The sequence below is a fragment of the Argentina anserina genome, chromosome 7 (genome assembly GCF_933775445.1).
Source record: "Argentina anserina chromosome 7, drPotAnse1.1, whole genome shotgun sequence".
Classification (NCBI taxonomy): domain Eukaryota; kingdom Viridiplantae; phylum Streptophyta; class Magnoliopsida; order Rosales; family Rosaceae; genus Argentina; species Argentina anserina.
The window spans coordinates 12,189,847-12,206,506 of NC_065878.1; the positions used below are offsets into that span (position 1 = coordinate 12,189,847).

A 16,660-nucleotide genomic window follows, 5' to 3' on the forward strand; every position below is an offset into this window, starting at 1 on the left:
CTTGAAAAGATAAGAAAAGAATTTAGAAATATTTCGTAAACCTTTAAATGCCGAAACAGTAATAATCGGTTACTGTTCAGCAATTTTCGGCTTTACGAATTTACTGTTCACCGTCACTATTCAGTGTTACTGTTCACGATCACTATTCACAGTACTAATCACAGTACTATTCACGTATTAATGTACGAATACATAACCAATACGTATCGTTGTACGAGTACATACTGTTTACGTATTTATGTAAGTATAATTACTATTCAAATGTACGTACTGTTTCAGTAAATATTAACCAATACGCTCACGTGCCACTCACTGTGGCAGCGCGTGGGGCACACGCGCCGATGCCAAACACGGCGCTTGTCACGCCACCGCCGCCCCAAAACTCTCCCTCATCTCCTCCTCTTCCTTCATACGGTCGCAGACCATCTCCTACACCTCCCACGCTCCCCCACGCGCCGCCTCTTGGCGGCGGTAACCCTCTCCTCCATTCTCCTCCGATTTCTCCACAATCAATCCAGAAACCAACAAACAACATCACATCCATTCTAATCGATCATCTCTTACCTCAAAAGGATGCAGGGCCTTCGTGAGGACCACCGGAGCACCTGTGAGTATGGCTGACGTCGAAATGCGTGGAGGATCGGCGAGTCGAGCTCCCTTCTGTCGTCGATGGCTTCGGAGGCAAGGTGAGGCGTGGGCGAGCTATCCTCCGAGGACATGCATCGTCGGGGGTGGAACTGGTGGCGTCAAGTTGCAGGTGGGCTGCGGAGCGTCGGTGTGGCGAACGACGACGAGAGAGGACGTGATCTTCTCGGGGTTTAGCAAGGAGAACCGTGCGGAGCTTTTGCGAGGGGCGGTGTGTGACACGGACCACGGATCGGCGAGATCGCCGGCGTGGAAGGAAAGGGTCGGGGAGAGAGAGAGAGAACCGAGAGAGAGAGAGAGAGAGAGAGAGAGAAGGAGGGAGGCGGATGTTTGGAGAGAGAGAGGGTTTTCCAATTATGGAAACCCTAATCTCATAAATACTCTATTTATACTAGTTTCCAAATCGGAAACTAACTTCCGACGTTAATATCTTTTACATAAATCGTCCGATTAGAAAGCGTCACATACCCACGAACTCGTATCGACGAGCTCTACAGCTTTTGTGAAGGAAGTTTTTACAAATGAGCGACGGAATAAAAGTCGACATATTCGTTCGGAAACGTAACGTTTTTCGAATTAAACGTTCTGAGAACGTTCCCGTTTCTCGTTTCATAACGTCGCAACCACTCACACTCATTCTTATTAAATTTCACAATTTTATAGAATTCAAATCAAACTAATATCGTTTGAAAATTTAGGGTTATTACATCTTCTGATGGAAATCGGATCTGGACGAAGGTCAGGAGTATGGGAATGGTGAAAGCAACTGCGTCGTGATAACGATCAATAGTCGGATCAGCAGCCGGAGCAAAATTTATGAGTTGGAAACTGTTGCTGAAGTAGTATTCGACGTGATTGAAATTAGGGTTAGCCATCCAAACATGAAAATGACTAATTGCCATGAGTCTATTTTGTAGGTTCGGATCACCCAGACGAAATATTACAAGATAACAAGAAGAAGAAAGATCAGCTGTGTCCGTTTGGGGGATTTGATTGAGAAATCAAAATAGGTAGGCAGCCAATTTATAAAGGATCCATTTCTCTATACTAGTTATTTAATATTTTCCTTTCGGTAGACTGCAGACATGCACGAGACAATTGGTTCCATCGATACCAACCTATATATTTCTGTTTATTATACGAGGGAGACTTTAATAGTTTATCCCAGTTGGAAGGACGATGACTTACCAGAAATCGATCAGATATATAAAACTTATCTCTGAAATGGAAAGGTTATCTTGACTAGCTAGGAGGTGATCATTATATGGTAATTGCATGGTGCGTTCTTCTTTGGCACTTAACTAGTTTATAAAATTTGTTGTCTCTAACTTTAACCAAAGTTTCTCATGCATCATATTGGTTTATCGTGGAATTAGCGTTAGTTTAGTGATCAAATACTGTTAGATGATGAAAAAGCCGATAGAAATGTCACAACTTTCTGGTTCGTATAGTTGGTGCCAGCAACATTGGAGATCTCACGCCTGCCATGCCACATTGCCACGCACCTCACTAGAACAATCAGCAGCTCATCAGTTTAGTGAACTGTCGCAAAGAACTTTAGAAACATTAGCTAATTCAATTCTTCAGCAAAAATGAGAAGTGCAGAGTCTTGTTCAAGTGGGGATATTATTTGTGAACACGCATGCATGAGGGCTGAAAAGATTAGAATGATGAAAAAACTTAGAATGAAGTAGAAATGGAGCTTAAGAATGCAAGTCGTAGCTAGCTAAAACATGCATATAGCTAATGGGTAAGCCGTCACTCAAACTGATCAAACCAAACGCAATGGCGAATTTCTCTCTCTGTCAAAAAATGCATCATCTTTCTCTTCTTCTTCTCTATATCGAACAATAATAGTCTTGATTGCCATGACTTATTATTTATCAAGGCAAAATTATTCAGCAACAGTAATAACTTTTTAAAAGTCGGTAAAATCCCAAACTAACCCTAAATGTGGGGAAACAAGATTGTTGCACACCCTTATCATGTCCACTTCATAAATAAATGTCAAGTATCTTTTATAATAACTATGGTTATATTTTTTTTAAGAAAAAAGACACTTGACATTTATTTGTTAGATGAGCATGGAGTGGGCATGACACCCTATGATAAGAGTGTGCGAATGTGGTGTAGAGATGTACTTCATTAATCCTTCTTTAGAGAGAGAGAGAGAGAGAGAGAGAGAGAGAGAGAGAGAGAGAGAGAGAGAGAGAGAGAGAGAGAGAGAGAGAGAGAGAGAGAGAGAGAGATATGATTCCCGCTTTAGAATTGGAATCGGAAGCAGAAGCGCGCTTTCGAAAAAGAAGGTTTTTATAGTTTTATTCTTTTTTTTTCCGGCTATAATATAAATCCGTCTTAAAAATCTCCATATTCTAAGGACTCGATAATTTATGAAGATAAAATCAAAATCTAGAATTGAATGAAAACCCATAAAACATAAAGCTGAAGCCTTGTTCAACCAAGTTGAATGAGATTTGAGGATTTGTTTGAGCTTTTAATTTTGTGTGAGACAATAAGGGCATATAAGATTATAGATGAGTTTGATTTAGAGCAAGATACTGATTGAAACTAGATGAGTGAAAAATTAGTATTGTAGTTGATTCCACATACTTGGTCAGTGTGATTGGAAAGATCGCCAGATGTATGATGGATTGACTGAAAGGTGATGCGCATCATTTGTGGTTAACTACAGTACTTGTTAGTTATTGAAGTGTTTGTGTTGTTTATTCTAGGTCATTACAAAATGTTTATTGAGCTCTTTTTCTATCATATTGTTTTTATATAATGTTAGTAATTAATTTGTTGTTTTATATAATATATTTTAGATATAAATATATATATTATTTTATTATGACACTTCCAAAACGTACCCTCTTTCAAAAAAATTCAAAATAACTATTTCCGTGATTCCAAATGCTTCGGTTCTACGTACCCGCACCGATTCCATGCAGCTGAGAGAGAGAGAGAGAGAGAGTCAATTTAGACGTTGATTATAGAAGTATAAATGTGCTTGTGCAATCTTTCTATGATATGGTCAACCATTCCAATCATTCCTTACAACTATTGCAGATTATTTTGTAAAGTTAACTCATCAGTTCATATCCCCGGCCTTCTCTCTTCTCCAATGATTTGAACTTATAGCTCTTCGCACATACAACATAAAATGCCAAGTCGAGAGCAGTCAAACCAGCCGATAGGAAGAAAAACCTGTCTAGATGACCATTATTCAGATTTGGAGGAACCCAACCGGGCTTCCCATCCTTTGTTGTGAACTTCATCACCATTGTTAAGATCATGCTAGCAACGTAACTACCTATCGCTGAAGAAAACATGGACAACGCCATCCCCAAGCTCTTCAATCCATCTGGAGTTTGTGATGCAAAAAACTCCATTTGTGCAATATGCACAAATGCTTCAGAGACTCCGACAAGTACATACTGTGGAGTCTGCCAGAAAATGCTCAAAGAACTAGTTTCTCCAGTGCTGCTAGCATGATTAAGCCTTAGCCTCTCAACAAAGCCAGCAATCACCAATGCTATAACCGCAATGGCAAGGCCGATACCGATTCTTTGTAGCTCACTTGGAGGCTTTGGCTCTCTTTTTGCTATTTTAATGTAAAATGGAACAATGAGTTTGTCATAGAATACAATGAAGAGGGTGGTGCTCACAATGTCAAAAGAGGTCATACTGGCCGGAGGAATCAGAAAGCTTTTCGAGACCTTCCGGTCCATTGCAGCTCCTTGCTCAACAAAAAGAGAGAGCATTTGAATGAACACGACAGAGGACAAGATGGTGCAGAACCATATAGGCAATATTCTAAGTACGCATTTCACTTCTTCAACCTGTGTGACTGTGCAAAGATTCCATGGGTTTGCAGTTTGGCCTTCTTTTGACATCCATGTAATGTCATCCTGGGTAATATAGGCAGCTCGATCAAGAAATCTATATGCATGTCAAAATATTAAGTTAGCTTGATTTGAAGGTATGAACACTCTTACGTACAATTATCAACATACGCTCATCTTCAAGATATAGACTGAAAATTTACTTACTCGAGGCCATTTGTGTGGGGTATCTTTCTCAGACCATTCATATCACCATCCCTTGCAATAGTTTCATGAAGCCCCTCTCCATTCGAGGGCAATTGTTGATTCATCTTCCTTATGGAAGCCACAATCACTTGGGAGAATCTAGAGATGGGATTTCCAGTGGCCTTGAAATGTCGGTAATGGAAGCTCCCACTCAAAAACAATAGGAAGGCAAGAATTCCAGAGGCCGTACATGTCCAAAAGGCCACTACCCAATGCCCCATGCTCTCTAAGTAGACTAATACTGTCTCTCCAATTAAGCATCCTAGATTTAATGCTACGTAAAAATAACTGTAGAATGAAGCCTTTGATTTCTTTTCTTCTGGATTCTCCTCATCAAATTGGTCTGCACCGAAGGTAGCCAATGCTGGTTCGGGAGCTCCATTTCCTAGAGCAATAAGGTAAATTGATATATAGAACACTGCTACTTCAATTGGTCTATGAGGGTCACATAACTGGCCGATTTTTCCACAATCCGGAGGTTTAAGCATAAATAGATAAGTTGAGATGGATAGTGCCATCAACCCCTGCAAAATATATAGAAAGTTAGTATGCAAAGTGTCGTGTGTGTGTGTGTGTGTGTGTGTGTGTGTGTATAAACTGTGAATCAAAGGAACGGAAATGTAACTAATTATACTTACGAAGATGTGTACAATCTGAAATGTGACACAAGTGAGGTATCTGCCTAAATATGAGTCACTAATAAAAGCACCCATTAGAGAAAAGAATTCCACAGTTCCCAGCCATCTGCTGAACGTGTTTGCTGCCTCTGCATTGCTCTGCCTGAGTACTGATTTTGCAAAAAGTACCATATTTACTTCAACTCCAGAAAATGCCAGTGTAACTAGCCCTTGGTTAACTGTTGTGGTCAACAACAAAATGACAGTCTAATAAGAGATGGATATGGTATACTGCTTATCTGTCTGAAAACCCAAAGATTAATTGTGTATATGTTATAGCTTCTGGAGTATTATATCAGTGATTTCATGGTTGCAAATGTTATGCTACAAGATACCAAATCACAACAGTACTAATTATAACAGATACAAAATAAGAAGAATAATCAATTACAAATGCATCAGGAATAAGCTGCTAGCTAGCTAGCTAATAGTGTGAAGGGCTATACCTAATAGAAATATGCCGCATCGCCATCCACCGGTGTTCCGTCTTAGAGCTGGTTTTCCATGCCGATCCACTGATCCATCTCTTGTGAAATCGTCGTCACGGTGACCCTTTCCGCCATCTTGCAACTGATTGATCTCAAACCCCTTCACTCAATGACATACAAATGAAATTTTGTCTTTTTATCCAACAAAAAAGAAAATTGACATACAAAAAAGAATTTATATCACAAAAAAAAAAATTGACATACAAATGAAATTTTGCCTTTTTGTCTTGTTTTCTACTTTTGCTATATATATATATATTGATAAAGCTGCAGATTTGCATATATCTCTGGATCGGAGTTAATTAGTTTTACACTAATCTCGTCTCTGGATATTATCATAACATTAACTTGAAATCATGAAACATGCACTAACGTACATCAAATAGAGATGGTGATTAAGCGCATCAGGGATATGCTATGAAATTATAATAGCAGTAAACTAGTAATAATCACTAGAATTACAACAAGACCAGGAAAGAGGAAGATGGCAGATTACAAATGTATACCATATTTAATACCTTGACGTCATTATTAGATGAAGTTGCAGCAGTAGGATCTGATGCCGGAGCCATGCATCTGAGGATGATATCTCTAAGCGACTAAAACGAGCTCTAAAACTGAGAATCGATCGATTGAAGATAGATAGAGACGGAGAGAAAGGAGATGTGGGTTGGTAAAATTGAAAGGGGTATGACTATAAATAAGATGAGACTGACAATATTGCACTCAACTTATTAAAAGCACCTGGTAGAGTAATGAAGTCGACTAATTCAAACGTATTTATTTTTCTTGCTGCTATAAGATCTGTACGTGTCTGTGTGCTCTGATACGTACTTAAAAGAAAAAACAATGACAGTTCACAGTTGCCTAATCGACGACACAAGTCCACCTAGCTAGCTAGAAACACATATTTCACCTACCAACTTCTCTCTTAATTTCAGTTCAGTCTTTACTGGATTTGTATAGCATGGCCTCATCGATATATTTCCTTTCAGTAATTAAAAGGAATAATACATACCTGCATGGCTGCATGTAATGAATTCACTTTTAATTTTGGATTCTGGGTCATCTACTTTTCATGAATTTACTCGTAGCTTTGATAAAACTTATACAATTAATTCACGCTCATAATACAGTATATCTATGGACTAAATTTAGTCTAGTCTATTGTATTTTATGGCTAAAATCATTATAGTAGTCTAACCTCGATCTTAAAAATCATGACATTGGTCATTGTATTCTCAAAAACTTGAATAGCATGGCAGCACTAGTCAAATTTTTGACCGGTCTCGGAATGTAGCGTACTTAATTACTAGCTATCTATGTCCCCATTTTCTTTATCCAAAATAAAAATGAATGACAAAATGCTTAATAATAATAATAATAATAATAACCGTCTCCATCTCTCTCTCTCGTGTCTCTGTATACAATGAAAATGGCTCTCTCTTCCACATTTTGGCGCCTAAATCTTCTCTCTAAACCCTCAGTTTCACACATCCAAACCTCTCTCATAACTCTAAAACCCTTCTTCAACCCCAAGCCAAGGCCCATCTCTTCCCTCCCCATGTCTTCTCAACTAAAGAACCCAACTTTTTAGAAATCTCGATCTCCCTATCCCCAACACGCCCTCGTTGTTCTGGGCATCGAGACCAGCTGTGACGACACCGCCGCTGCTGTCGTATGTCACTCAATTTGCTTGATTTTGCTACTGGGTGTTGGAGAATTTCTGGGTAAAAATGAATTGTGGAGATGGAACAAGCAAACAAACGTGTCTTTTGGAATGAAATGACACGACTTCTGGGTTTCAACTAAAGTGAATAGTCATACCCTTTCAAAGCATCACAAATCTTCTATATAAGGATGACAAACCAAAGCAGATGGTTAATGAATTAATTTTCTCCTCTCTTTTCTTTCCTCAATATTTCTGAGAAACACAAAGTAGAATTTGCCAGGGATTCAATTGAAGTGCTTCGATTGAATTCGATAGTTGTATCATGCAAGACAGATGTCCAAAGATCTACAAGCACAAGTGTAGGGGCGAATTTCTGTTTTAGGAGATTGCAACAAGCAAGCCTCTATCAAAATCAACAAGTCAGTTTCTTTGTTTTTTCAATCTTTTTTATTTCAGTTTAATTGAAATTGATATTACTGTATTCATAGAATTGAAATTGTGTTCTTCAAATTCATTTTATAGTTGTAATATTACTGTATTTATAGAATTAGAATTGGGTTCTTAAAACTCAATTTACTGCTGTAATTAGAAATATAAATCAAAGGCTATTTTATACAACATCGTGTGTTGATTAAGTTGATTCCATTACTTACTGAACCTGTGTTCTAACACTGGGTACTTGTCAAATTTGTGTTTTTTTATTACTGAACTGGGGTTTGGGTTTTGTGAATGCAGGTGAAAAGCAATGGTGAAATTCTCAGCCAAGTTATTTCTTCTCAGGTATGTACCACAATTAAGAAAGTTAAACAATTTGACTATGATTTTTACTTCTTTGGCTTTTTAATTATGAATTGCATTATAGACTTTCATTTGGTTTTATTGTAAGTTGTAACCATTAGGATTTTTCCATTTAGAATTTTAGTGTGTGTTTCTGCATCAAATGTTAGGTCGTAAAGTTTGCGAGGGCGATTAGGCTATATGGTATGTCGAGAAAATGATGTGTAGAAGTTGCTGTGATGCTCATTTCTGAAACTAGTTCAGGAGTATGGGGTTTATATTGTGATAAATCCGTGCTGACATATGATGAGCAGGAAAAAGGAATGGACTTTATGCGTGTTGCGTTCTAAAGAGCTACTTGTTAAAGTCAAGAATATAACTTTATGGTTTTACTCGGTTACTTTTATCTGATTTCGTGCCTTCACCATGTCAAGGCAGATTTGCTTGCTCAATTTGGAGGTGTTGCGCCAAAAATGGCAGAAGAAGCACACTTGCAAGTGATTGATCGGGTATTGTTTCTTTGATACGCTCATCTTTCAATTAATCATAATGCGACATTACATGGTTTGACATCTGTTACTTGAAACATAGTTTGATACTTATGTTAGTGTCAGTAGACACCATCCTTATATGTCAGTGTTTTTTGCTGAGCTTGCACTCTCAGTCATCATATGTAATTGATATTAGTTCTCGATGACATAGTATATTGTCATATTTTGTTTTGCTGAATTGAAAATGTTCAAAGCAGGAGCTGAAGTTTTGATTGTTGATTACAGGTTGTGCAAAAGGAAGCACTCGACAGAGCTAATTTAACTGAAAGAGATTTGTCTGCAGTAGCTGTTACCATTGGTCCCGGTTTAAGCCTTTGTCTTGGTGGTATTTAACCAGTTATGCCTTTTGGTTGAGTTTGTTACCCTCCTAACGTGGCCCCTTTTTAACAGCCACTATATGAGAGTTGGGAAAGGGCTGAGTTGTTTGTTATCTCTAAGGAGCATCTTAGGACTAATTTTACATTCAAATGTTATGCAGTTGGTGTGCGGAAAGCTCGTACAATTGCTGGTACTTTTACCTTACCAATTATTGGTGTTCATCACATGGAGGCTCATGCTCTTGTAGCCAGGTACCTCAATGCTCTCTGTATCTCTACACTTCAACTGTATTTGGAGTACTCTTATACTTATCACAATTTTCTCTCTCTCTTTCCCAGATTAACTGAACAGGAACTACAATTTCCTTTTATGGCCCTGCTTATTTCAGGGAAGGTAATCTACACCATCCCTGCATAAGGTCATTTATAGATTTCAATCAAGGCCCATCCACATTTGTGAATCGATAACAGTATTGAATGTTTTTTAAAAGAAACTAATGACAATACTTGAGTGAATAAAGTCCATGGGTTACTTCTCTGTTGCATATTTAAGCAATCTTTTTAACAATTGTTAGTTGCTTCTATACACTAGATGATGTGTCTAAATGCAACGTTTATCTTCAGGAGGACACAATGTACTCATTCTTGCTCGTGATCTTGGTCATTACATACAACTAGGGACCACGATAGATGATGCTATTGGTGAGGCATATGGTAAGATAGCAAAATGGCTTGGTCTTGACTTGAGGAGTAGTGGTGGCCCAGCTATAGAAGAGCTTGCCCGAGAAGGTGATGCAAAAATCAATCAAATTCTCGGTAATCTCAATTTTTGCCAGAAAATCACCTTAGGCTTTACGTTTGGTTCTATATAGAGTATAATATATGCCTGAGATTTCTGGAACATGAACTTGACATGGTACTCATGTTGTTTTTCTCCAGACTCCAATGAAACAACATAAAGATTGCAACTTCTCATATGCTGGTCTGAAGACTCAAGTGAGGCTGGCAATTGAATCCACAAATATGTATGTGGAACAGTTTGTGTAATTGATAGGATTCTGTTCAAGCACTGGTGATTCTTGACTGATGTTACTGGAAACCATATGTTATATCCGGTGATGTATGTCAGTTGGTGTAATTATCTTGTGATGCCCTCATATTTCTTATGTTGTGCAGTAATGCTACAATTCCTCTTTCTTCAGCAACTAGCGAAGATAGAAGATCTCGAGCTGATATTGCTGCCTCTTTTCAGGTCTCGACTGGTATCTGTCAATCGTCATGCCAGTTTGATCAAATGTTTGCATTGTTAAGGTTCCAGCTTTATCTATTCTATATTGTTTGTGACTTTGAGGTTGTTTCTTGTGCAGCGAGTTGCGGTGTTACATCTAGAAGAAAGGTGCGAACGAGCAATTGAATGGGCTTTGAAGATCGAACCTTCTATAAAACATATGGTGTGCTGTTTTCGATTCTGTATGCTCCAGTTCACCTTTACGTCATATAGTTTGGCATGAATGACTATTATAATCTTTCTGTGCAGGTTGTATCTGGTGGTGTTGCATCAAATCAATATGTTCGGGCTCGACTTGATCAGGTTGTCAAGAAAAACAACTTACAACTTGTCTGCCCTCGTCCCAAGCTTTGTACAGACAATGGTAATTCATTTTATCTCCATTTGGTTCAAACTGTGTTGTTGGTGATGGAATTCTAAATTTATTTAGAAGGGGCTGAGCAAGTTAATCGATTGTATTTGAAATATATTTGGAATGACTTGATTAAAATAAAATAAAAGCCCCTAGTTGGCCATCACCAATATGATGTGGAAAATATACCCCTATTGGTGAAGGGTAACTCCTAGATGTTAACCTGCTTCCCTTTATACACACATCCCTGCATTTATAGCTATAGCTATTCAGCTAGTGAGACTAAATCCTAGATTTTAAACTGACTAGGTGTAATGGTCGCATGGACTGGCATTGAGAACTTCTGTATGGGAAGATTTGATCCACCACCACCTGCAGATGAACCTGAAGATATTGAGGTTTGTTTATGAACTTTGATCCATGTGATTATTTTATTAAGTGTCCCTTCATTTGTTTATTTACTAAATCTGGATCTCTTTTCATGTTATTATTACTGGTGTCACTCACTGGGTGAAACTTCCTTCTTTCACTTTATGTGGTGTGGCGTTGTATTTTCAATTGCTTTTGTTGTGCATCAGTTTGATCTGAGGCCTAGATGGCCATTGGGGGAAGAATACGCTGAGGGAAGGAGTGAAGCTCGGTTGATGAGAACAGCCCGCATTCATCCCTCACTGACATCTCTTGTCCAAGCATCTTTGCAACAGCAACTATAGTCTGCATCTCCCAATTCTCCAGCCACTTGATGAAGTTCTGTTCTTGGTGTAAAGTTAAGTTATAGATATGGGAAAATCTTTGGCTTAGCGCGGAACTTTCTGTTGATGAAGAGAATATTGATCACCACCAGAATGGTAATGGTCAAACAACTGACTATTGGGATCAAGCAACAATTGCTGGCGCGTTTTGAGCTATAGATGTTGCGATTCATACCAGACAATCTGGTCCTCAAAACCTTGCGAGAACATAAGTTTATGTATATGCAAGATTTTTTCGAAATAAATCCTATTCATTTTTGTACATGTCATTAACAAGGTGCTTGATATTCTTTCTCGGGTTAGTGGAACGGATTAGAGGTCTGTTGTAACATTTTTAGAAGATGGTTGTCAAACGTATAGGCTTTATAATGCGAAAATGAAAATAAAGAAAAAATATGCTTGTTACAGTGTCCTGACCAAAATGTTCAACTTTAACTTAGTTTCCACCCGTGCTACGTACATGAGGTGCACTTGACGATGAATTTTCTTCTTAAAATTAAGGATGTAAAGTAAATCGTCGTTCAAGCATGTAAAAATTTGCAAATTAATTGTATCTTCTTATGAAGCTGATATCGAGCTCTCTCGAGTTTTTACTCAGTGGTGTGATCATACCAATAATAATACACCGAATTCTATTAAAATTTGAAAAAAAAAAAGAGTAAACAAAGAAACAAGTTGGTCACGAGCTGTAAGAGTCGAGAATAGATAGTTTTGAGGCAAATTTGCAAAAAGAAAAAGAATAGGGTGTAGTTTATTGAATTAATAATAGATAAAGAATAACAAATTCAGGGGCATTTCAGGTAATTTGTGCCTTGGCCACTCTCTTATGTCAGTGCCCCCAATTTTTTCCCTCCACTTTACTTTGGTTTAGCCCTATTTTGCAGTGAAGTGAAAATAGAGAGAAAGACAGGAAATGGAAGTGGGAAGGTTACCGCTCTCAGCATCACAGAGAGGGAAGCTCATATCAGCCGGCTACACTACTCTTGCTTCTCTCTCTCGTCTCTCTCCCTCCCACCTCGCTCGAGGTAAATTCTTCTCACCATTTTCTTACTGGGTTTCTCTCAGTTTGATTCAATCGCCGTAATTTTTGATGTAACAGAACTGGAATTGTGAGAAGTGGAACGACTTGGGTTTTGGGTAATTAAAGGATCTATCACTAACGAATGTTTACCAGTTGAAAAATATTTGAAGTAAAATTGTGTTTGTGTTGATTTTTTTTTTGTACAACAGTTTTTATCTTATGCTAGTAAATTGCTTACTTTTCTGTATCTTGTTATGTATTCCATGTAAAAAGATTGTATCTTTTCCGTTTGCTCAATAAAAATCATATTGATTTTGATGGAATTTTGAGATGTGATGATTGAAGTTGTGTGGCATTGTTTATTGTTTGACAGATATAAGAGTTACTGAGACAGAAGCTTCTGAAATTCTCAGAGTTACATCACTTGGTTGTGGGTTGGAGCAGTCGGAGGAACATACGGCTACTGTCCATGGTAATGAATGGATGCTCACTAGGGGGAAATTACAGTGACAATAATACTAAGAAGATGCTACATTTTCTACTATTAACTTCACTCTTGAATGAAGACCTTACATTTGAGTTAAAGATCATCAGAAGTAACTTTGATTCTGTTTCCTGTAGGTGGACAAAGTGCTTGGGATATTCTCAATGAGGAGACGTTGTTACCACGCATTACTACCTCGTGTGCCGATCTAGACAATATTCTCGGTGGGGGAATTAATTGTAAAGAAGTTACTGAAATTGGTTAGTCTTGCTGTTCTTAATCATTTATGGGAGTATGTTGTATGATAGTGCATTACTGTTGTGTACTTTTTCTTTATTTTTATGAGCAATTGTGGCTAGCTTTTAATTGATTGGGTTATGATTCTCTATGTACTGTCTCCCCTTGTTTATAGGTGGAGTTCCAGGCATTGGTAAAACACAGTTGGGGTATGGATTCCTTTTCCAATCTAGGTGTATACTCCGTTGGATATTGTTAATGCCTACTTTGATTTGCAGGATTCAACTTACAGTGAATGTGCAAATTCCTGTTGAATATGGTGGCCTGGGTGGAAAAGCAGTATATATTGGTTAGTGAGTTAATAATTTACTACGCTTTCATCTCTGTTCACAAATCTTTCCTGTTGCATCTGGTCCTTACATGGTACTTGCAGATACGGAAGGCAGCTTTATGGTGGAGCGGGCTCTACAAATTGCTGAAGCTTCTGTAGTAAACATGTCACGTGGTAGTGGAATTTTGAGGAAGGAATCCCAAGCTTGCCAAGTTCAAATACATCCTACTGATATCCTGGAAAACATATATTATTTTCGCATTTGCACATATACAGAGCAAATTGCCGTGATAAATTACTTAGACCAATTCATCTCGGAGCATAAAGATGTAGGTAGATTATTTTCTGGAATGCACCTTAAGCATCTTCAACATTCCTTTATGCATGGTAGTTACCAGTTTCATACGAGCACATGTATTTGTTCTTTTTGTTGATAAAATTTATCAGACTTCTGGGTACATTTTTTGAGGCCTCCACCGGTTTCTTTATTTGGCAGCTTCTGCTGGTTAATTGTTTATTTGTGAACTGGAGGGTTTTGGTTTAGTTTATCACTGAATGCACTATATGTGATATTCATCGGAAGTACTAATGTAACTTTAACAAACTTTCAGGTTAAGATTGTTATCATTGACAGTATTACTTTTCACTTTCGCCAAGATTTTGAGGACTTTGCTCTCAGGAATCGTTTACTGGGTGGAATGGCCTTAAAGTTGATGAACATTGGAAACAAGTATAATCTGGCGGTAAGCAATAGCTTCCATTTCTTGAATTGAGTGTTGAAGTAGTGATCATATATGTTTGATACCGAGACATTTTTGTGAATTAAATGCAAAAGGAACAATCATCATCAAGATGATTTTTTGTCCTATTGCTATGAATAACCCATTTCAGAATGCCAATATCAGTTACAATCCTGACCTCACGCTCTTGGCCAGATTCGGGTTTGTATAGTTTGAACAATCAGAGCACGACTTAGATTTTCGAATTAGTTTGGCTTGTATTAGTTCCTTATTTGTCAACACTGTACAGACATGCTCCCCCTTAAGCTCTTTAGATTGTTAAAATTTCTGCTTAATGGTCACTTGCTGTTGTTCTATATTATCTTATCGTCCTGTTGTTTCAATATTTTGACTCTTGTTTTGTTTGGCAGGTGGTCATATTCAATCAAGTAACCACCAAGTGTACAGAGGGTTCCTTCCAATTGAGTCTAGCATTGGGTAAGTTTTGTTCTCTGTTATTCAAATGTCACTTCCTTATCCACTTGTCATCGTTAAGAATTTTGCTTCATTTTATTTCCTAGGCGATAGCTGGTCACACTCTTGCACAAATCGAATAATATTGTATTGGAATGGTGATGAACGGAATGCATACATAGACAAGTCACCTTCTCTACGATCAGCATCAGCCGCATTTTCTGTGACTAGTGAAGGGATTTCGGATTCTGCTTCAAACCACAAACGAATGAGAGTGGTGTGAGGTTCCAAATCTGATGAAGTACAAGGTTTGTTTTTACTTTCAACTTGGATAAATGGTAATTACTTCATTTTCTTCCAAACACTTTCCTTCTAGGTACCCACTTTTGTGTACATATGAAATCATTGAGAATAGAACCTGTAAAGAGAATGGTAGCCAATTTTGCAAATGATTGGAGGAACAATATGTACTTTCATGGAACATTGAAATGCAGTTTGCATTGTGTATCAGATTGATTGTTCTTCCGACTATTGCTATTTACTTAGATACCTAATAGGTTGCAGTGCCTTGACTATTTGGTGCCAGATATATAATTTAGATAAATGTTTCTTATTATAAAGCCAACTATCCTTCATTAACAGAAACGTAACCACTCAGTACTGGAGTTTGGAATCAATTTATTTTTTATTGACATGTTTATGTTTCAGATACAACCGATGTGACTTGATTCTATGGAATGTTGAGAGAGTAACACATGTCTGAAAGGACAAATAATATTGCTGAGTGTGTTTATAACTCTGCTAAATGTTTGGTGATGATCTGAATCTCTTTTAGTTCTAGCAGTTGGTCTTTGATATTTGAAACTTGGGTGTGTGGTATTATTTTTCTGATCCATTGGGATCTATACCAATACCAGACTTCTTTGCTGAATCAACTATATTGTAACTTACTACTAGTTGAATAATCTCAGTTAGTTACTAAGGTCTCCAGCATGCCTTTTCTTTTCCAAGGAGTAGCTACTTCTTTGCCTGATTTCAGTTAGTTACTACTAGTTGAATGATTTCAGTTCTTCTTTGCATGCCTTTTGTTACAATATATTTGAAATATATTGCCTGCACTAGGTGGGTGCTCCCATTTAGTGATGCTTCTAGGTGATCCAGTTTTACTCTTTTTGTCTCTGCATGATTTTAATTTATATCTTGAATTATAGTAGAATACATATGCATAGTTGCAGCCAAGTGTTCAAAATTTTTGGATTATTGGTTTGTCAAAAAATAATTTTTTTTTGGATTATTCATTACATTTGGGTGATATATGCATGTGGGAGACCTTGTATACAATAATGTCAGCATAAAGAAAAGAAGACGGGGATAATTTAAAAATGAATGCACTTGTCAAACATATGGTGCTGAAGTAGCAGCAAATTTTGAAGTATGGATGGGACAAGAGCTTCAAGGTTCTGAAAGACCAGGGGTTAAATCTGTAACCTTCTTCCTAACCAACCTTTTACCATTTATTGAACAGATCTTCAACCCTAAGGTTTCTTATTCATCAGATCCTCCACCAAACTCTTTCCATCTTTCTCACTACTCAACAACCCACCAAGAAATGATGCATCCTCAGATTGTGAGACCATGGTTAGATGGCTGCTTATGAAGTTATTATATATTTCAGGGTCTCTTCATCGAAAAAAAATAACAGTATTTTAAGGGATTGTACATCGAATGTGTTACTTGTTCATTTTATCGTCCAAAAACGGCACACTCATCAATTGTGTTTTTTA

At 37.7% G+C, this 16,660-nt stretch overlaps 3 protein-coding genes across 3 annotated transcripts; 2 read left to right on the plus strand and 1 right to left on the minus strand.

Moving 5' to 3' along the window:
• Nucleotides 1–3,728: 3,728 nt before the first annotated feature.
• Nucleotides 3,729–6,510, minus strand: LOC126803594 (protein NRT1/ PTR FAMILY 7.3-like). Its single transcript, XM_050531377.1, has 5 exons — nt 6,420–6,510; nt 5,860–6,001; nt 5,375–5,592; nt 4,698–5,260; nt 3,729–4,587 (listed from the first exon to the last, which is right to left on the minus strand). The coding sequence occupies exons 1-5, from the start codon at nt 6,471–6,473 to the stop codon at nt 3,729–3,731; spliced, it is 1,836 nt and encodes a 611-aa protein (XP_050387334.1). The 5' UTR covers nt 6,474–6,510.
• Nucleotides 6,511–7,336: 826 nt separating this feature from the next.
• LOC126802426 (probable tRNA N6-adenosine threonylcarbamoyltransferase, mitochondrial) lies at nt 7,337–11,959 on the plus strand. Its single transcript, XM_050530054.1, is given in 14 exon segments — nt 7,337–7,579; nt 8,309–8,353; nt 8,785–8,859; nt 9,127–9,226; nt 9,380–9,470; nt 9,558–9,602; nt 9,838–10,015; nt 10,017–10,034; nt 10,158–10,243; nt 10,395–10,470; nt 10,586–10,669; nt 10,756–10,870; nt 11,168–11,256; nt 11,437–11,959. Coding segments are annotated over 14 exon segments (1,380 nt in total). The 3' UTR covers nt 11,572–11,959.
• A 552-nt stretch (nt 11,960–12,511) lies between these two features.
• LOC126802807 (DNA repair protein RAD51 homolog 3) lies at nt 12,512–15,380 on the plus strand. The gene is made up of 9 exons (XM_050530516.1): nt 12,512–12,635; nt 13,005–13,103; nt 13,253–13,375; nt 13,528–13,561; nt 13,631–13,701; nt 13,786–14,012; nt 14,295–14,426; nt 14,834–14,900; nt 14,984–15,380. Exons 1-9 carry the CDS (start codon nt 12,524–12,526, stop codon nt 15,157–15,159), a joined length of 1,041 nt encoding a protein of 346 aa, XP_050386473.1. The 5' UTR covers nt 12,512–12,523; the 3' UTR covers nt 15,160–15,380.
• Nucleotides 15,381–16,660: the final 1,280 nt, after the last annotated feature.